This window comes from Plectropomus leopardus, chromosome 18 (assembly GCF_026936395.1).
Source record: "Plectropomus leopardus strain MGB_pleo_1.0 chromosome 18, ASM2693639v1, whole genome shotgun sequence".
Taxonomy (NCBI): Eukaryota; Metazoa; Chordata; class Actinopteri; order Perciformes; family Serranidae; genus Plectropomus; species Plectropomus leopardus.
Genome location: NC_142193.1, coordinates 17,069,817 through 17,091,228, shown reverse-complemented (window position 1 = coordinate 17,091,228; position 21,412 = coordinate 17,069,817). Strand labels below are relative to the sequence as shown.

At 39.7% G+C, this 21,412-nt stretch overlaps 1 protein-coding gene across 2 annotated transcripts in view; it reads right to left on the bottom strand.

The window, feature by feature from the left end:
* pde4a (phosphodiesterase 4A, cAMP-specific) overlaps positions 1-21,412 on the bottom strand; it is a 65,852-nt gene that overhangs the window by 7,170 nt on the left and 37,270 nt on the right. For both annotated transcript variants that reach the window (XM_042504345.2, XM_088091071.1), the window contains exons 2-13: positions 20,256-20,441; positions 19,261-19,297; positions 19,028-19,098; positions 18,225-18,274; positions 16,979-17,091; positions 8,076-8,169; positions 7,791-7,954; positions 5,373-5,471; positions 5,118-5,282; positions 4,321-4,420; positions 2,793-2,947; positions 2,561-2,683 (exon numbers count right to left, since the gene is read on the bottom strand). In XM_042504345.2, the coding sequence (XP_042360279.2) occupies positions 2,561-2,683; positions 2,793-2,947; positions 4,321-4,420; positions 5,118-5,282; positions 5,373-5,471; positions 7,791-7,954; positions 8,076-8,169; positions 16,979-17,091; positions 18,225-18,274; positions 19,028-19,098; positions 19,261-19,297; positions 20,256-20,441 (1,357 nt within the window). The remainder of the gene's footprint in view (positions 1-2,560; positions 2,684-2,792; positions 2,948-4,320; positions 4,421-5,117; positions 5,283-5,372; positions 5,472-7,790; positions 7,955-8,075; positions 8,170-16,978; positions 17,092-18,224; positions 18,275-19,027; positions 19,099-19,260; positions 19,298-20,255; positions 20,442-21,412) is intronic.

Here is a 21,412-nt window from a genome sequence, read left to right as displayed (position 1 = left end):
TGCAAAATCTTGCTCCACACGACATATCTTGGTCCTCACTGAAGAATTAAAGTGACACATACTTCATTCATCAAATACTCAAAGGCAGAATGAGTAGGATTTGTCGGTTGCTTTTGATCTGGTACCTATATTTTTATAGAGCCGTGTCCTTACACCCTGCGTGCTTTTGCTGGCTGTCGGAAACATATCACTGTCCCGAGGTTAATAACCAGAAATTTCCTGAACACAACATATTAAGAAAATGCAGGCAGAGTGCGAGGTCTATGGAGATATAGGCACAGCTGCACACTTCGTGTTAGTCCTCATTGATAATTGAGAGGGATTATGAGTCTATACTTGTTTTTTTTTTTGGTTTTTTTTGCAAAATTCAAGTCAGTTTGCCTTTCAGTATAGTCTTTGATAACCAGATCCTCCAGATGTGGATCAGCGGTGTATCCTTTATCTAAAATCCTTACACTGGTTACCTATCACTCAGAAAATAGATTTCAAAATCTTGCTGCTTGTCTATAAATCACACTGTGGCTCAGCACCAAAAAATATCTCTGACATGCTTGTGAACCTTCTTTGAGCCTTCGAAGATCTGGAGCTGACCTGCTGACCATCCCAACAGTTAGAACAAAACATGGCGAGGCAGTGTTTTGTTGTCATGCAGCACAAACCTGGAATAACCTAGACAAGTCCTGATGCTGATCACCTGGTCAGAGTTCTTGAAGTGTCCATGTACATAGTAGTCTGACTGAATGTAGACTGCTGGTATCAACCTGCAATTTGGCTATTTCAGCTGGCATACCTTACACGATCTACGTACAAGCACCACCCAAGACAACGGTGATTGGTTTATAGATATACAAACAACCCAGAGCGTTTTCCCCTATGCTGGAATGATAATGGATGATCCTTAAACTTTCTATAGATCTGACACAGTGCATTGGAAATAGGTCTGGCTATGCAAGACAATGTCCACAGTGCAACCACTAAATGCTTGACATTTTGAGGAGGGGCATCTAAATTATGACATGGCAATGTCTCTAACGTACAAGCCACATCCTGCAGAGAAAAAACACACAGGAATATAAATTGGTCTTCACCATCAGGTGGTGTTCTGACCTGTTTTGTACAATCCACTTCAACTCTAGCCAAAGAAGGGTTTACATCTGACTGAACCTTCCTCTTAAACACAACCCCATTTTTAGCACTCTGACAGTCAAATTCACAAAAAACGGATTGCGGCCACTGATAGTACCATGAATTGCGCATAACTTGTAATTGCTATCATCCCTGCGTGAAGGTTCAATTCAAAAAAGCTTTTGTGATAATGATGTTATAATGCAAACAAGCCCATAAAATTTGCAGCTGAGTGCAATATGCCTATATTTTGCATCTGATTGCAAACATCCATATGGCAAAGTATAAATATTGCCTTTGCGCCAAGAACACAGAGACACAAACAAGAGAACCAGTCACGTTGCACTTACAGTTTATATTTATGTATGTCCACACTCATGTAGCCATGACAGTTGGAAAAGCAACTTATTCTAAAACATGGATGCTTCACACACATTTTTAGCATAGCAGCACAGACGATCTCCAAAATCACCACAAATGGAAGGTGGACATCCAAGATTAGTGTCACCAAAATATATGACAAAATATCTCCCCCTCTGTTCCTGAGTTAAGGCGTTGAATAATGGCCATAAAGGTGTTTTTGCAGAACATTATGATGTCACAGAGAAGCTGACCTTTGACCCTTTGAAATAAAAAATGTCTCCACCTCATAATTTGATCTTATTAGACATTTGGTTTTGTGAAGTCACAGTGACCTTGACCTATGACTATCCTAAACTAATTATTTCATGATAATTCCAACTGGACGTTTTTGCCAAAATTTGAGGAAGTTCCCTAAAGGCATTCTTGAGAAATCACAAACATGGGACACAAAAACATAATTCCTCTGGCCATGGGGGCATGACAAGAAAACTGACATAATCAGACCTCAAGCTGGTTTCGACTGACAAAGAGCAGAGGCATTCCTCAAAACTTTAGGCCGGGCAATTCATTTTGAAAGAGAGAAATTGTATTTGGGACTGTCACTGTTGTTGTTTTCAAATGTACACCTTCAGACCATAAAAGAATATAGCATGGTCATCAACAAATCTCTGAAGACAATTGTAATTTGCCTGCGTGTAGCTGTTGGTGCTGATCTTTGTGAATTGGACTGTTTTTGCAACAAAGCTCAGTTGCATATGCATCAAATGTATGCATATTACCTCACTGAAATATTTGAAAATAGCACTGGAGCTCCGAGATGCTTATGTTTTTGGCAGCACAGTTATGGTAGCATTACACCCTTTGCAGGAAATTCACATTTCTTTTTGTTATATTTGGACAGGTTTCGCTGCCTTGAAAGCTGCGCAATGCTTTTGTGAATTTGCCCCTGAATTTATTGAATGCATAATGATCAGCTCTTTTGTGACAGAATCAGAGTGTCTGCTGAATGGCTAAACTTACAATTGAAGTAACTTAAACTTTAAGTTTAATTAAGTGAGAGGTGACATCTCACCTGTATCCGATCAGTGTAATGGTCAAGCAGCAATACTCCAGAACTTGTCACTTTCTTGGTTTCCACCATTGTCTTGAGGTCTGCCAGCAAACTCATGTGTTTAGACATATCTGTTGCCAAAACCTGAAAAGAAAAATGAAAGGAGTGTAAAAAACAGAAAGATGGAGAATAGAAAGGTGGCACTATAGGAGAATAGGGAGATCTTCTTAATAAGTGTGTTGACAGTGCTCACCATATCAATAACAAGTTTTCTCAGGCTCTGTCGCTGCCTCTTGCTTAGGTTCTGGAAGATGTCACAGTTGTCCTCATGAAGCAGCTTGAAGCCCACAGCTAGGTGATGGTTCTCCAACACAGACTCATCATTGTACATCAGGGCTAGCTCTGAGTCTGAGGGAAGCACCATACAACACATATGAGTCAAAAACACATGCACATATAATTTGCATCACCCCATCAGTATCACCATTTCAGAATCACACTGTGGTGCCAGTGTTTCAAAATATACAACCGCTTGGCTGATTAAAGGAAGATGCAAAGTGCAAATAAAACTTCAGAAGCAAATATCTCCATTTAACAAAGGCACGTGTTAGAGTCCTGGAAACATATATCAAAGGGCACTTTTTTCACTTAAACTGGGGATGACTGTAGTACCAAAGGCAAAAAATATGTAAAACTTTCAGTTTAAGGATGTTTATTATTTGAAAGTCCAAGCACATCTAATTACATTAAATTATTAAAAATTTAGTGTCTGTGAATGTCAATACTCCAAATTCTTTCATCTCAAATATGAAATCTCAGTTCTTAATGGTCTGGGAAATATTGTTGCCTAAAATGTATTTTCTCATGCTTTGCAGCATGATGATTAGTGATGATTTAGTGCTAATGTGATTTAACTGAAACAATATGGACTACTGTCATATTTACAGAAAACTAACATGATAGATATTTAAAGATATATATACTATGCAGGTATTTCCTCAACAAACAAACAAAAAACAATGTATAGACTCATAAAGAAGTAATCCCTCTCAATCGTCACATAAAAAACACTTTAAGTGTGTGTCGGTATATTTTCTAAAGACTCTGTCCTCTTACTGTATTTTCTTAGTTACTGTGTTTGTTCGGTATGTTTTACCCCCACAGCACTCAGATGAGATTAAAGCTTTATGAAAAGGTAATGACCAGATGCCAGATAGTAAGCAGCAGGCTTCCAAGAGCCACAGCACTGAAAAAATACAAATAAATCCAGGCAAAACACCCAATGAGAGTGAATCTGGGGTGGATTTTACTAACACTTTTACTGGCCAGCATGTTTACTAACAGTAACGACAATCATGCATAGCATACTTTTAAAATAACAGTTTAAAATTAACCATTAAGACAAACCTTTACTGGGTAGAAATAAATTAAATGCCAGGCATTAATAGCTGACCCAGAAAAGTGGTCTCATCTAATTCTCACATAGTGGAGTTAACTCCCTGCCTTTTGGTCTTTCTAAAATCAGAGACTTTTACTTGGCAAAAGACGAGCACGGTCATTATTAAACTGGTTCTTTGGGGCTTTCTTCCCTTTGTTGAGATTTACTGGTCACATTCAACACATGGGCTGTCAGGTGTATTTAGTCCGAAACCATTTGAATTTTTCCACAAAAGCGGCTTTTTGTTTGACCTTGCCATCATGATGTTATTTGTTTTTCCCCATTCTGTTTTTGTTATTATAATTCATATGCTTGTGTGTCTCTTATCATAATTTCAACTCACTTGTGTTTATGAGGAATTGGTTTGACACTCCTGGGTGGTCCACATCATGGATGGCAGCGGCAAATAATGCAGCTAGTATCTCTAGATCCGTGAACACCGCCTGTAAAATTAAAGAGAAAAGGGAGAAACAAGGGTTAACTGACTGTTCAAATTTGCCTTTGGCTGCTGTATTCTTTGTAATGGGCCTTGCACAGTCAAAGAAATTATTTGGTCTATCTACAGGTTTATATCTTTCAATTACATATAGCAATTTAATCAAACTGAGTTAAGTGATTCTAACATAAACCAAAAAAATACCGTTCATAAAATTAAATTTATTAAAACTGAGATGAATAGAATATTAGACTTTATGTAACTTTAACTCATAGAACTGACCTAATTCCCTTTAATTAAGTTTATGTGATTACTCTCAATACATTTAGTGTATTTGAAAAATGTTGCATTTAGTTTGATAAAGTTTATGTAATTAATGTAAATAAATTCTTTGCATTTGAAATATGTTGAAGGACATATTTGAAATACACAGCATTTTTTAACTTTAATAAAGTAAAAAAGGTCAATTCTCTAAGCTATATCTGCATGAATTCTCATAGTATATTCATCATTCATCTATTGGATTTAGTTACATAAACTGCATTTTTTTGGCTCATGTTAGAATTACTTGACTCAGTTGAATGGACATTTTATAGGCAATTGAAATATGTAAACATGACAAAATAAACCAAATCACTTTTTGTGTGTTTCTGAAAGTCTGTGCATGTGAAGTTAGATGTGTGCAGACCGGAAGAGATATTTACATCTAGAGCTGGTGTGGATAGCAGTACATGAGTAGACTGAGTGACATCTGCAGCGTGGAGGCTGTTGTGGTAGGCCACATTGGCATGGTAGTGGTCCTCCAGGGTCATCACATAGGTGACAAACGTATCCACAGGGATCCGAAAGGTCTTCAGTAGATCTCTCTCCTGCAACAGAGACAGTCACTGATAAGTCATGCTACACGATATATGATATAAAATCCATTGTTATTCAAAATCAGTCTTCGTGTGTCTCACCTGGAAGATGGCAAACATTATGCAGCTGAGGGGTCGGTTATTAGAGAACTCTGCCACATGAAAGATATTAAGGCCCCACTTGTTCAAGTCGTTCAGCTCCTGAAGGCACAAAAGACAACAGAAACCCAAATCAATGCAACAATCTAGCGGTTTTCCATCCAAATACACCCATAAAGGTGGAGGTAGGTAGTAGAGCAAAGATAAATTAATAATATTCATTAGATAAAATTTCTAAACCAGGAAAGTCCAGTCGCAGCAGATATGCACAGGTCAGGTGCACGGAGGGGCATTTCTAGGATTTCAGGATATTCAGGGCTTAGTCCAGATCTCTCTTATTTTTTTTTTGTGTGTGTGTGTGTGTGTGTGTGTGTGTGTGTGTGTGTGTGTGTGTGTGTGTGTGTGTGTGTACCTACAGCATCAAAAAAGGCTGACACAAACCATTGCACAGACAAACTAAACAATGGGAACAAAAAGAGGGAGGCAATGTCATCAAAAACAAAAAAATCTAACATAAAATAATAAGTGTAACCCCACAGCACATCAGTTAAGCATCCTATAGAGTCTCTCTGTGATCCACCGGACCTTTCAGTACAATAGCTGTTTGGGGACCAATTCTTATAGAATACCTTAATCATACATTTAGACCTGTATGTCCAATATTTCATAGGTTTTACATCAGAAATAACACTGAGACGGCCAGATACTGTAGGACTTTTACAGTCTATCCATTTCCACAGTATATATATTTTTTGCATTGAAAGTAAAGATATATAGAGGTCTTTTAAAATGTACACTTTTAAGTTGTGTCTGACAGCTCAAATACACACAGAGAGTCTTTTTAATGTCAAGAATTAAGTGTAACATCTTCTATGTTTTTCCAGTATTCCAGTATTAGCCAGTACAAACACAATGAATAAAACTCCCTAGCCACAGTATTCCTCCTCATGCACATTTCAGATTTATTGTGATCCTTTTTATGTCTAAGCTGGGAGTAATCTGCATGTGGTGTAGTAGTCTAAATTGAGTTTCCTTTGTCCCATTACAAACTGAAGTGTTATTTGCAGATTTCCATATTTGTAGCCGGTTTGCTTAATCAATGTTGAATCTTTGGGCATGAATGCAGGTTTGCCTTTATAATATTTAGAAAATGCTCTATACCAAAGCCCCAGAATGCAACAGAAACTATATTTTCCAGTGCAGAAGATTGATCACAATGACTACTGTCTGTTTTCGGCTATGTTAAAAAACTTTATATCTGAATATATCTGGGGAAAAAAAAGAAAAAATGTGGTATATTATATTTCTCATAATGATCAAATGAAAGTACAGTTTTCTTTTCACATAAAAGTCTATAACCTCTTTAATACTGCTTGTTTAAGGTGGTTGTGCCATTATTCCACCTTGCTGCTCTGTATAAAGGGTACAATCACAGAATTAGGACAGAGTTGTTTTGCCTTTAAGCTGACAGTGAAGATGGCAACAACGCCAAATCAACGTCTATATAAAAGGGACAGCCAGGAGGACAGAAGAGATATGACGTTTTGACATTGTGTTATGTGTGCAAACCCCCATGGGGAGGTTTAAAAAGCATCCAGCAGCAGTCAGCAGCTAACTCAAAGAGGAAGAACAGCAACCGAAAATGTCTACAAACTGAGGAGACAATAAGGTCGGGTAGCTCCTTACCATCCGAGGTGATCACCCGCCATATAACAGAGACGGTACATAATTTTTATTGCCACGTTATAACTTTGTTATTGTTTAGGAAGGATTGCCTGAGGTGTCACACTTGAGGCTGACACTGTTGTGTTATATGTCACGCCAATCACACCTCTTTTGCTTTTGTAATGCCGGCATGCTGTCTAAAATCCTTCACTGGAGTGAGATGCCTGCTGTGTTTGGTTCCGTATGAAAAAAACAAAATAGAAAAGTAGATGTAACGAAGGCTCTTCGTTGTGGCCCTATTTTGGGATCTCTGTTACCCATACTGGCAAGAGGGAGGAAAAGTCCTACCAAACTTCTTATATCCCACCAGACTCTAAAAGTTGTGTTTATAACATTAAATAAAAGTTTTAATCTTTCATCAACCTGAGAAGATTCTCAGTTACAGGTGATATTTAAAGGTGTGTTTTCTGCTTTGAAATGCCTTTTAAGTTGTGATATCAGATCATCTACTGCGTGACAACAGTGCATATTCCCTTTAACTTTTCATATGACCAGGTATAACAGTTGTTTAGAGAAAGCATGTCTGTTTTTTGTTGTTCTATGCAATAACTTGCTTTGGTCAGCATATTTTACATCCATTAAGTTCTGTTTAGGTCTTGATTGTGCCACAAGAGAACATTTTTGCTGCAGCTAGGCAGCATAAAAATATAAGTCATGCACACAATAGAAAACACAGGAAGATAATGATTAACTTACCCTGGCTAATGCATCCTCGTGTTCAGTCTTCACGCCGAATCGAGGCGTGCTGGAGTTTGAAAGGCTGGAACTGTGTGTGAGCTTCTTCACACCACTGATGTGGCACATGGGCTTCTCCCTCTCCCTCAAGGTCGGGGATGGGATCTCCACCTCGTTCTGCTTATCTGGGTGGGGGGAAGAGTAAGAAGTCAGCCAGGATAGAAACCTATGGGTTTCGCTTGACCTGGGGTCAATTTGACACTCGTTATAGAAGTTGGTCACAAAAGGACGACAGGTTTGTTTTACCTAGAAAGGTAGTGGAGATGTATTCTGACACCTGGTTCCCTGAGCGACTCATCTCTGACAAATGGGACAGCTCCCTGTTCAACATCCTCTTGAACTGAAGGACAAACAAACGGAGAAAGTGAGTGCATATGTTGCATAAAGGGTTAGTGGCATATCCAACGACATTGAAAGGTGTGGAATGAATTTTGTGAATTTTTAAAGGAAAAGTTCACCCAGAAAACTGTCATTTTTATATGAATTACTCTCCCCATGTTTCATTGAATTAGTAAAGAAAAGTTTGTTTTTGTTGCATGCCTCCACAGTGAGAAGAATCCAGAAATGGACAAAATTCCTTATGAATTGAAGTGATAGGGGTCAACGTTTAATAACAGCAAAGTTATATCAAAACATCTGTTTATAAACTCTGACACAACTCATGCAGTATAATCCAAATCTTATTTATCCAGTCATATGCTCAGGACTCCCCAAATGCATGTATTTTGGCTAAAAATTTACTATTTACCAAACTCCTGCATAAACAGTCTAATGCATGTACGGACGAATATTGTGCCTGATCAAATGCATGCATTGGCATAACTGGGGTTCAAACCCACATGTGTGCCCAGGCACCCTACATGTACACAATAGTGTTTTACATAGTAAGGTTTTAGGAAAATGCAATCTGATGTGCAGCAGGCATCAAAACACAAAAAATAAATAAAGGACATCATCAGAAATAAATACAGAAATTCGCCAGCTCAAGTGGAACAGAGATACTTCTCAAGTAAAACAAAGCTGGTCCTACCACACAGATTTGTCAACTGTCCTGACCACCCTCTTTTTGCTGAGTTTTATTTCCACTGCATGAGTTGTGAGAGATTGCTAACGGATGCATTAACATTTTTTATTACTGTTGTTACTGTAATTAATCCAATAATCCTCTCCATTTTTTTGATTCTTTGTTCACTGGAGATGTGTAAGAAAAACAATTTTTACTTATGAATTCAACATAACATATATGATCTGCAATGATCATTGTGTGGGTGAAGAATTCCTTTGACATTGTTCTTCGGATTTTATTTGTACTGATAAATAACAACAAAACATCCCTGTGAGTCAAATATGAGAAAATAAATTATCACCCTCATTCTGGCTTTATTCACTAAAGGGTGAGAAAATCAATGATGCATCATGCGTTCTCTTTTTGAGAACATACTGTTCAATACCCCCAATTCAATGTGTTTGCATTTTGATTGACATGGATTTATACTGTATGCTGCAGTTATGTTTTATATGCATTTCTTCTGTACATCTACAGTGGCAATCATGAACAAGCAGTCTGCGGGTCCTTGCAGTACAGGCACAAATGTGATTAAGTGAATACATTATCCCTGCAGACAGAAGAACACTGTTCCTGAATGTTCTCCGTTATTCTTTTATTTTGATAGATAATGTTTTGGAGGTTCAATAGTTAGCCTGCTGCACAAAGTCATGTGAAGGCACAAAGCGATTCGGACAAGACCCCTTCAGTCTGTGTCCTACTGACTGATCTTTCACACATAACAATCTCCATGGCAACCAGAGCAGTTGCCGTGGCAACTGCCTCCTCACAGTCAGTCCTTCAGCTTGATGTGAGAGCGGTGGCTGCTTGGGTGACAATCTGAGGGAGTAGGCAGGTGCCTCTGACCTTTACCAAGGTCAACCCTCCCCTCCTCTGCTGTCTTCCTCTCTACATCTCTCCGTTACTTACATCTGCTCCTCCCTCCCTCTTGAGGTAAACATCACTCTCCACTACTGCCCTCGAGCCCCAAAATCCTCCTCTGTCACACGCTCCACTTTTCCTCCCTGCCATTTCACACACTCCATGCACACCCTCCATCTTTCCTCTCCTTTCCATCCCTCCAAGTTATCTCCCTTTTTTTCACCCCTTCCCATCCAGCCTGGCGCTCGTTACATGATAGGCCAAGCAAGTAGGTGCTCTGACGGCGTATCGTAAAAGCAATCAGGCAGAATCAGTCACCAGGAGCTAGGAAAGCAAGTCAAGCCCTGTGGCACACTTAAGCAGCAGGCTCAGTCCAAACCTCCTCCTTTCTCTCTCTCCTTCTCTCTCTCTCTCGTTCTTTCCTTCCCTAATGCTGTAACGCTGAGTCATAGCTGCCAACCAACACTTCCACGGTGCCAGTCCGAGTGCCAGGACAAACAACACTCTTCCTCTGACACTGACTAATGAGGCAAACATGCGAACGCTGCACAGACATGACCACAAACACAGTGATACACCTGCGTATGTGTGGAGCCCTGGAGTGCTTTATTTTGCCTATCACGTATAACAATAATCGAATAACACACGTGTTAAATGTGATCCTCCTCCGAACCTGCATTAATTCAGACTGTGCAAAAATCAGCAGAGAAGAAACTTATACATCCTAATGTGCCTAACGTTACACAAAAAAACAATAAAGACAAAAAAACAGAATTTGTTTTGATAACACAGGGCCACAAGGATCTAATGCAAACCTGACATATGAAAGAAAATTCACACAGCATTTTTATAGATGTGACATGTTAGTGAACCCGAGGAAAAGGAAGAAAAAGAAACATCTACCCAGTCCTGAGACAATAAGCATTGTCCTTCACTGACAATACGCTTGGCTTCCTTGAGTGTGTATTGAGGCCAGCCTCAGGGTAGCAGGAGAGAGACACAGAGGGATGTGGGACGCAGGTGTGGAGGATGGAAATGGATGTAATGTGACACTGCAACATACATGCAGTAGAAACAGCTAGACTACTGCTCATCATAAACTCCTTTAGATATTATCTTAGATTTTAAGCTCAGTGTGTTCTCAAAGGACAGAAATATATATAGGAGGATGAAGAATGAGACTGATATTGTCTTTTTGTTTACAGTGCTGCTGCAACGTTGGGCAGAGCAGAATTAATAAACTCTGTGCCTTTATCCCCTTTAGTGGATTTGTGTATAAATTATGTTGGGAAACACACTCACCAATATCCTGCTCTATAGTTTCTCACCTTGTCAGACCCACAAAACCTTCCTTCATCACATAAATTCAGTATGTAATGAACATGTAAACACATATAGTTCACAAACTGACACCACTACTGCTGTTTTAAAGAAAAAAGACACACAGTAACATGGAGTAGGCAAACAGATGATGCTTAGATGTAGCAGTTACACTTGAAGAGTCCACAGCATTTATCCAAGATGGCCACTGCCAGGCCTTGTTTGCCCTCTGCAAGCTCTCCGAGCCCTACCTGGTCCCACCATCCGATGAGCCAGGGCCTGGAGCAGGTCTCACAGAACAGATCCACTAAGGGCGTCCTGCGCTCCGCCGCCGTCCCACCCCCCTCCAGAACCCCTCCAGCGGCAGCACCGAGGTCCAGCTCTGCCCCTGCCCTCCCCTGCAGGGGACTGTAGCTGGAGGAGCGGGGCAGCCTGTAGCCCCCTGGTACAGGCGAGGGGCAGGGGGATGGCGCTGGGTCAATGGCCTCCACCACACCCATGTTGAGGGCGACGGGGGGTTTGGGCCGATGGCACAGGCAGGAGGTGCGGTAGTGGAGCGGAGTGGGGGCACTGCGGGTGCCCCAGTGGCATGAGGGCGTCGTCAGGGTGTGTGAGGAGAGGCCACAGCCAGTCAGGCCGGAACACTCCAGAGCGACGGCTGCCCCGAGAGCGGGCGAAGGAACGGGGGGGAAGGGGGTGAGGGTAGGGGCTGCTGGTGCAGACTGTCCTTGCCTACATGCAGCACCCCAGAGCAGGCCACCCAGTCAGTCCAGAGTCAGGCTCCAGCCTCAGTGTGGTCTGTAGGTGAGGGTCCCCCTGATGGGCAGACCAGGAGCCCCCTGGATCCGGCTACGGTGGAGACTACATCTCATCCCATTTGCTGAGCGGACTGACCCAAATCTACAGTCACTGCAGGGTAGAGGTGGATGGGAGCTAAAAGAGGGAAGATGGAGGGAAACAGAAAAGGAGAGGGAGCGGGGGACTGTCTGAAGGGCACAGAGAGGAGCAGATGGAGGAGATGAGTGGGAATGTGAGAGAGATATGAGCAAAAAAATGATGTTGCGAGGGCTGTAGCTGCTTGACGAACAGTGATAAAAAATTTAGATGATGGAGGTGAGAGGGACGGACTGATGGTGACAACAGGACGGAGAGATGACCGTAGTATCGAACGATAAAGGTAAAGGGAGCTTGGATGACAGCAGGAACATCGGGGAAGGGAGAAGGGAGAAGCAGATGACAATAGCAAGAGAAAAACAAGGATGGAGAGGATGTGAGCGGGAGAGAGAGAAAGACACAGAGAGGGATGCAGGCAGGCCTGTAGCAGACGGTCAGGCTGAAGAATCACACCAGAGCTGTGGTCTGGAAAAACAGGCTCCCTCTCCCTGCGTCGACTGCCCCTCCCCCACGGTACGGATCCAGAGGCCCGGCCCAGTCCTACCAGTGCATCAGTCCGCCTGTGCCGTCTCACACTGTTTCTCGGCAACACACAGCCAGTCCTCAGTCAGTCAGGCTGCGTCCTGATAGCTCCGTAGCCCAGTCCCCTGCTCTAAATCAATCCATGCCTCAGCTGGCCAAATTGCCAGAGGTCTAATCCTGCCGCTTCAGGCTGCCGTTCCTCCTCCAATGCTCTGCCTCTTGCGCCATTTCCCTGGATGCTGTAGACAGCTCTCGCAAGCTAATCAGGCAGTGTGGCTGCAGGGGCATGCATGTGTGTGTGTGTGTGTGTGCGTCTGCTTCTGCTCTCAGCCAGACTGCGCATGTGCAACAAGACAGCATGTACGTCTGTCGAAAATATGTGTGTGTGCAAGGGTGTGAGTAAGAGTGAGAGACTGAGTGGGAATATTCATGTGTACCTCCATGTAAGCACTATGTGGAGGATTTCTGTAGCTTGGATGCGGCTGCAAAAAGGCAGCGACATATTCACAGAGACTCTGTTTACCCCAGGAGACTCTGCACATTGCATGTGCACACGCATAAATGTATACACACACACACACACACACACACACACACATACACACTCATATATAATGTCCTTTAAGCACTCTGCTGTTATCTCTCCCTCAGACTTTTTTTTTCCATCATAAGCCTGACTGATTGTACACATGAAGAACATTGCCATTCATTAACAGAGATGTGCAACACAGGGAGATTTTGTAGAATAAAACAAACAAGGTGCACGATGCTGTCTCTTTAAGACAGAGCACTATTAAAGGAGCATCACCTCTATTTCATTGGTTGTCACCCAAACCACATGGCTTGTGGTCAGAGTGGCAAACCAATGACTAAAAGGGAAGGGCAGACCCTGCTGCTGTTCGATAGCAACCAAGGTTACAGCAGAGACATCAGCATCAGGGCCCGTCCCCCCTCCCTCTCATGTCCTCCATACCTACAGGCCTTCAAACTCCCTCTCTTCTCTCTCTCTGTCCCTGTGCGCCCACAAATACAAATGCGTGCACACTCAAGAAGCCTGCCCATGTGCACAAACACAGGCCTGCAGATGTGGTAATGCAAATTGCTCCTCAAAATTAAACACAATCTGGCTGCATCTCTTGCAGTCCTAAACACAACTGCTTCACCAGACACAATCACGAGTCAATTTAGTACAACAAATGCCATAAAAGACCCGAAATAGTTGATCACATGATGTGATATTAACCCATTGAAATCTGAATAAATTATCTTGATTTCTTTCAAAAACATGGAAAAAGGGCAATATCAAAAAAAGAAAAAAAAAAAAACAATAGCAAGAAATTAGTAAAACATTACAATAAAATGAACTGGAAAATAAAAAAAAGTACAAGAATAAAAAATGACAGGAAATGAACTGAAAAAAGTGCCAAAATAAATACAAAAATAATTATAGATATTTTCTTGTAACCCAAGTCTAAATATATTACAATAAATATATATATAGTTTTCTTGATATTTTTCACTAGTTATTTGATAATTTTCTAATGAGTCTCCAGCTCTGGTTTTTTTTCTTTTTTTTTTTTTTTTAAAAATGCTAATTTTCAGGTCATTGTCTTGTCACTTAATACTTTTTTGTTTTTTGTTTTTGTTGTTGTTTTTTTCTGGGGAAGTTTCATGCAAAGTTGCTGATTGCCTTTTTCACATGCTTTTGAGAGAAATTAAACAAAATTTGCTCACATTCCATAGGTTTAAATGCTTGGAAAAGGCATTTAGGTGAAGCACTAGGAAACTGTTATTAATCCAAGGTATATCAATGCATCATTTATCAATACAAGTACAACCATAGGATTACAAAAACAGCAAGAGACAAATATTTTTATAAGAACTACTACTTTGAATTAACAACTCGGTCTATGCAAAAGCTTATAAATTGTTTTCTTCACAATATTTAGAAAGAATGTGTTAAGGCTGAATGTGACAGGTGTTAGAGGAGGCTGGACTGGCCCAATGAAGGTGTTTACAACTAAATGCAGCATTCTTTACAGTAAGTAAAGTAAAACGACCCTCTTCCCACACACTAGGTGTCCCTGTTGCTGTGTTGCCATTTCTGGTTGTTGTTGCAGGTGCTCTGTTATCAGCTGTGTGAGCTACACCTGAGCCCAGTGTGTGCTCTGCCGTTAAATAACCCCCCTCCCGCTCTTTTTAGATAGATAGATTGCCTCTCCCCTGACTGGCAGAATGAAGGCTCTTGGTTTCTTTTGTATTTTGCTACCTTTATATACTGTCATGCACCCATTCATGCTTTTCATTGCTGATAAGTTGACTCTACATGTTGTATTTGTTAATTAATGTTTTTTATTAATAAATTATTTGTTGCAGCTTTAAAGTGCGGCTGTAAGAATACGTTTTACATACGACTGCTGCAGTGTTTGTTTTCAATTCACTGTAATAAATTACTTGTACCTTGGTGAAGCTCAGTGCTGCAGGAAGTATTCAGCTCTTTTACTTAACCCTTTGAAACCTGAGAAAATTGGTTTGATTTCTTGCAAAAACATTGGAAAGGTAATGAGCAACTTAAGACATGGCCCAAAAACTGGCAAGAAATTATTTAAAAAATTACAAGAAAATGACTTGGAAATAAAGCAAAAACTCAACCAGACCAAACCAGACCAGACCAGACCAGACCAAACCAATCCATACAAAAGACAAGAAAAGAAAAGAAAAGAAAAAGAAGAAAATAAAAAAAGGAGAAAAAAAGGACAGGAAAGGTGTAAAAAGCAAAGAGAAAAAGACTCAAAAAGGTGCTTAAAATTGAAAAGACATATATGTGTGAAACTTTTTTCTCTAACATAATTTTTAATATATAATTAGAATAATATGAATATAGTTATATATTTCCTTTTTAATATCCCCCTTTAAAAAAATCTGGTCTTTTTCTTGTCACTTTTACTAATTTCTTGCAATTTGTGGAACATTTCTTGCTAAATTGCTCACTGCCTTTACCCCCATGTTTTCAGATTAAACCAGTTTGCTCAAGTTGCCAAGGCTTAAACAACTTGTAAAAACTGTCTAAACGCAGCACGTGAAAACCAACATCGATCCAGGTTTCAAAGGGTTAAGCAAAAGTAGCAATATTACAATATAGAGGTAAAAGTATTGCATTAAAAATATTACTTGGTTTTTTGCATCAAAATTAACTTTAAGCACCAAAATGAAAGAATGAATCATGCAGAATGGCCCATGTCAGAATTAAATATTACTGGATTATAATCATTAACACCTCCTCAAAACTGGATACGATGCGAAGAAAGCAAACACACTAAGCAACGTACTGCATGTTTAAAAAACTACTTACTCTGGCCCTATTTTAGCAAAGCTATATGCACTTCCAACCTATTTTCAGAGCAACAGCAGGCTTTCATTTAGGCTCGCTTAGGGCTTGATAGGCTCCCTAAATGTTTTTGTCCCTTGTAGTAAATCTGGTTTAATGTATACATGACTGTAATGTTGCAGCTTGAAAAAGTTATTAGAAAAAAGTTAAGTAATTTCAACTACTTTATATACTGCTGGTATAGCTTTATCTATAATAATACATCAGAATTTTTTAATATTTATATTTTGCATTATTAACCCTCTAAAACCTGGATTGATATCAGTTTTCTTGTGCTGCATTCAGATGCCTTAAGCCTTTGAAACTTTGGAAATTGGTTTGATTTCTTTCACTGGCAAAAACAGGAAATTTGGCATGAAATTTCCCACAAATAAATTAAAAAAAAGGAAAGATTACCTTAAAAAATACCACACAAAAAGAGGGGGAGACATAAGTATTAGAAAATTATCAAATTGCTAAGGAAAAATATCAAGAAAACCACATATATGTAATTGCTATCACATTTTAGATTTCTGTTCAGGTAATTTCCTGTACCTTGTTCTTTTACTGTCATTTTTTTTTATCAGTTTCTTGCTATTTTTGGGTCATTTCTTGTCATCTTGAAATCAAGCCAATTTGCGCAGGTTTCATAGGGTTAATCTAAATCTGAAAAGTAATTAGTAAATAAAGTAACACATTTATCAAATAAATGTTTTGCAACAAAAGTGCAATATTTGCCTCCAAAATGCAGTGCAGATGAAGTATAAAGTAGCATTAACTGAAAATACTCGAGTAAAGTACAAGGTCCCCTACATTGTATTTAAATACAGTACTTGATAAGTTTACTTAATTACTATCTACCACTGGTGGAGCTGCATTGTTTGTATTTATTTGTGCAGTGGAAGTTACAACGGGAAGTTAGTCACACTGTATTTTGTACACTGAGTGATACAGCTGCAGCCCAGTAACACTCAGTTCTCATAAAATGATGAAATGTTCTCATGAACCACGAAACATACAGTTTATACGTTAATACGTCAACAAGCTTGGAACCATGCTGCGTTAACGTTGAGGCAGAAGGACAAGTGGACATGTTTGTGTGTATGGACAGGTGTGCACCTTGTTGGAGGCCATCTCGCTGACTGAGCGATGGGTCTGAATGGTTTCCAGCTGGTCCAAACACCAGTCCAGTTCCTCCAGAGTCTCCCGAGCCATCTGCTGGTATGTCTCCTCTGGGAAGAACAGGCACGCAGAGACAATAAACAAACCAGCAGTAAAGGGAGGGCACAGACAGGCATGATAAAATATCCTCAGTATATATCCTTGATATCCTTGTAATGTTACGGCTTGCTTGCTTCTTGAGAGAATCTGAATTTTAATTAATTTAATTTAATTTTTTTGGATTTATGGCACTGTAAATTGTTTTCTTTTGTATCAGTAATATTTATTAGCACAGCAAAATTGCTAAATTGCATGTATTTTAAATTAGGATTAGCTAAGTAACTGAAAAAACAGATTTAAATTCAAAACATGATAAATATTAGATCTCAAATTGATTGGCATGTCTTTTTAATATACATACAAATATAGACAACTAAATTTTAGGGGTTTTTTTTATGAATTCCAATAATAATAATATAATAATAATAAGAATAGCTGCATTTTTTATTATATTGATTTCTGTTCCCTAAAGACGTGCAAAACTGTAGAATGCTCTCTTTAATTTTGTTTTTCTTTTATGACACTGAGAAACAGATGTTGCCAAAAAAAATTGTGGATCTAGGCAACTGTGCACTGACTGTATAAACATGCTTAAACAGGACTAAATTTGAAATTCAGATCTGAAATCGGCTGAGTGAAAGGGAAAAAAACCCAATGCACACAGTACATGTATATCTTTTGGACAAACTCTTTGATTGTGCTTCTAATATTAATTTTCTGATTAAAACTAAATTAAAAATGATCATGTCAAGCACTCTACAGTTGAAGAATCAAATTCCATTTTGTGCTACTAAAACATTAAGTCAAATTTAATGTTTCATTGCAGTAAAAGGTAAAAGGTTCTGAACATACATGTCCTTTATACATCTGTGTATGACAACAGACTCTCAGCAACTGATTTATTTCTTATTACGCATAATTATTGTAGCGTTAGAATTTTAAGATCCATCGAATGTCTTTAAATATATGCAGTACAGTTAATTAAGAAATCCTCCGTGAAAGCCATATGATGTTCAGTGCTGTCCTGCACTCATTTTCAATATGATGAGTTCTGGGATTATGGGAGCTTTAGTGTGTCCTCACAGCTGTGTGAGGGGACTATGGTACTCTTTTGACTAAGAGTTTTAATTAGCTGACAACATACCAGAGAGTGTAGCTTGGGGAACAGTGGGTTGGCTTGTCACTGGTGACCTCCTGTGGACAAACACATCATTACATTAGAGGGAGAAGCAGACGCTGCTGCCCCCTGCTGGGGTGCATCACACAGACAGCATCACAAGATGAGGCAACAAAAGGCTTGGCTCATAGGGGGGATATAAACATTTACATGTATATTATTCATTTATACGTCCCTAAAAAGAGACAAACTAAGGTTGTATGGATTAAACTGTGTTTGAATGTTGAATAAAACCGCAATGTGTGTTTTTTCAAGTGCATAAAGATGCTCAAGTATCCAAAAATAGGCAAAGACAGAGATCGGCTCTCCTTCAAGTAGCCTTCCTGTTTTTGTGATTGTGCAGTGAGAGAGACACTCAATAATTATAGATGCTGATAATTCTGTGCTGCAATGCTTTATATATCATATTGACGTGGAGCTAAAAGCCTGCCAACTCAAGCTCCTTCTATCTGCAGCATTACAAAGGAGAATAATTTTAGCGTTATTGACCGTGTCTCTCATCTGGGTACAGAGTCAGGGACATACATCTGAGGCATGATGTTCTCTGCACTCAGTCCTCAGCCAGCGAGCTGGAGAGATGCCAAATAAACACATCATATTTTCCTTGAGCACAGCCTGATCATCGTAAACTGGTTAATCATGATGGCAAAAGTGTTTCCCCACGGGAGCAAGGAGAGGGAGACATTAGCAAACACACACTGCAAACTAAGCAGGCAGTCGTGACGAGAGTAAGCGGCGGGGGAAGGGGTGTTTGACAGCATGATACTGACTTGTTAGTGGGTGTTGTGACATTGGCGAGGATGGTGAAGTTGCTTCTTACAGTTCGTAGGCTGGCCAACACCTGGGGGATGGATGGACAGCGTAGGAGGGAAAGAAGGAGAAGGGAGGGAGGGAACAGAAGGGAGGGGAGGAGGGGGGACAAGTTCACTGCACTAATTAGCCAGCTTTTCTAGTCATTTACAGCAATTAAACACGTCAGACAAGGTGTACAAGGAAAGAATACCTGAGCAAAAGGGGTGACAATCATGTCTTCGGCGTGCCTGCAGGATAAAAGATGAAAAAAAAGTGAGGTGAATATGAGTGGTTTGGGCAGCTGAGGTGCTTGGTATTAGTGTTTATATGAGAGGCCGTGTCTGTGAGCTGACTGTTTACAAAGAACTGTGGATCTAAACAGAGAAATAGCTCTGAAATGCACTGAAGAGATGGGATGTTTAACCCTCTGCAACCTGGAGCAACATCAGTTTCTCATGTTCCATTTGGACACCTTTCACAAGTGTTTCAACCCTTGAAGCTAATTGATTGATTAATTTGTAAGGTAATTGGATTGATTTATTTTAAAAACTTGGCTAAAAAAGGTAACGGGGATCTCGGCTAGAGATGCCCCTTAAATTACAGGAAATTAGGGAAAGATGACAAGAAAATGAACTGAGAATTTAAGAAAAAAAAGACAGAAAGACACAGAGAAAAACATTAGAAATTAATTATTAAAAAATTAATAATTTAATTAAATTATATATTTTAAGTTAATTGCATTTACATTTCTAGCACTTTTTGGGCCATTTCTGGTTGTTGCTGTTTTTGATTTGATTTGATTCTTTAACAGTTTCCCTTTTCTTTTGTGTGTGCTAATTTTCAGGTAATTATCTTGTAACTTTTAACCAATTCCTTGCTAATTTTGGATAACTTCTTGTGAAGTTGCTCATTACCTTCCTCCCAAGTTTTTGAAAGAGACTAAGCCAATCTATTCAAGTTTCAAGGGGTTAAACTCAATTTAAAGACAAGCCAGAAATGAGAGCACAACGGTTAATGTTAAGAGGCTTTATCATGATTTCATTAGCATAATGATTACATAATTACAATTACAATCATGGCTGTGTTGATTGAGATAATGTGAAGTTACTGTGTGTATGTGTGTGTGTGTATGTGGACACTGAATGTTTAAGAAACATGTTTAAATTCCATTCTGTGATGAATCGGGGATGACGGCTTCATGCTTACCCCTCACTGTTGATGGAGGAGTTGCGTGACATGGTTTTGGGGGACGTGTCGTAGTCCGAGTCCGAGCGGTACAGGAAGGACTCCCTGCGCTGGCTCTGGGGGAAAGAAGGGTGGAGCACCAACCCAGGACTCGCCTGCGAATCCATGGGACTGCGGCCTGGCGAGGGACCATTTTCTGAATCAAAGCTGAAGGGTTAGAGAGGACAGGAAGGAAATCTGTTAAATTTCATTTAGGTGTTTGTTTCGTTTACCTCACAGTGACAACAAGATAAGCCTGAACACCCAAACACGAGGCGCAGAGTCCATCCTCCTGTAGTGTTTCAAGTTTCTTAGAGAGGAAGTTGAAGAAAGAGAGATATGACAGATGCTGCACCGTGAGCCCATGCAGCTTTGACTCCAAGAAGCCGTTGGATTGGCAGACTGCCACAAGGCCACCTTGAGAATTACACTTTACTGACAGGGCATATTTTAGAGCGAGTCATGTTTAAGTGAGCAAAATGAGCCACATCAACCACAGCGTCTCTCTGGGCCAAAGCTGTCAGTCAGAAGACATAAGCGATTGAGATTTTTAATTTAGATTCAGATATGTTTTAGGACAAAATATAGGCCATATAAAGACCATTTACATGTATTAAAATAGCAGATTAAAATAATAGAAATCATCTTTTTTTTTTAGAAAACTGGGTTGTCTTTTTTCCTTAGGCCACTTATCTTAACTGATTTTTAAGTTTAAGTTTTTGTTTTTGTCTGGTTTGATTGCAGTATTCGTCTTAGTCCTGTCTTGGTTTTGAATTCCCTTGTCTTTCACTTGCTACAGATACTTTTGTTAAATCTCCTTTAGTTTGATTAATTTTTACTTTCTTTTTTTACTGTCCTTAACTGTCTTGTTTGAAAAAAATCAATAAACAGATTTAGGGGAGAAAAAAAAAAGAAAATTGGGTTGTCTGTGAAATTGGTGCTATATGGTCAGAGAAAACAGAGAAAAAAGGCTGAGGCATTTGCTTTTGCACAAGAGGTAGAAAACCTTCAACTACCAGAATGCACTGCACCACACCAGACTTGTAAACACTCCTGCTTACGAGTGACCAATGTGTGCCTGTTTTGACAATAGACTGTATATAAAGATGAACGACATGCCCCACTTCCCACCGCTATGC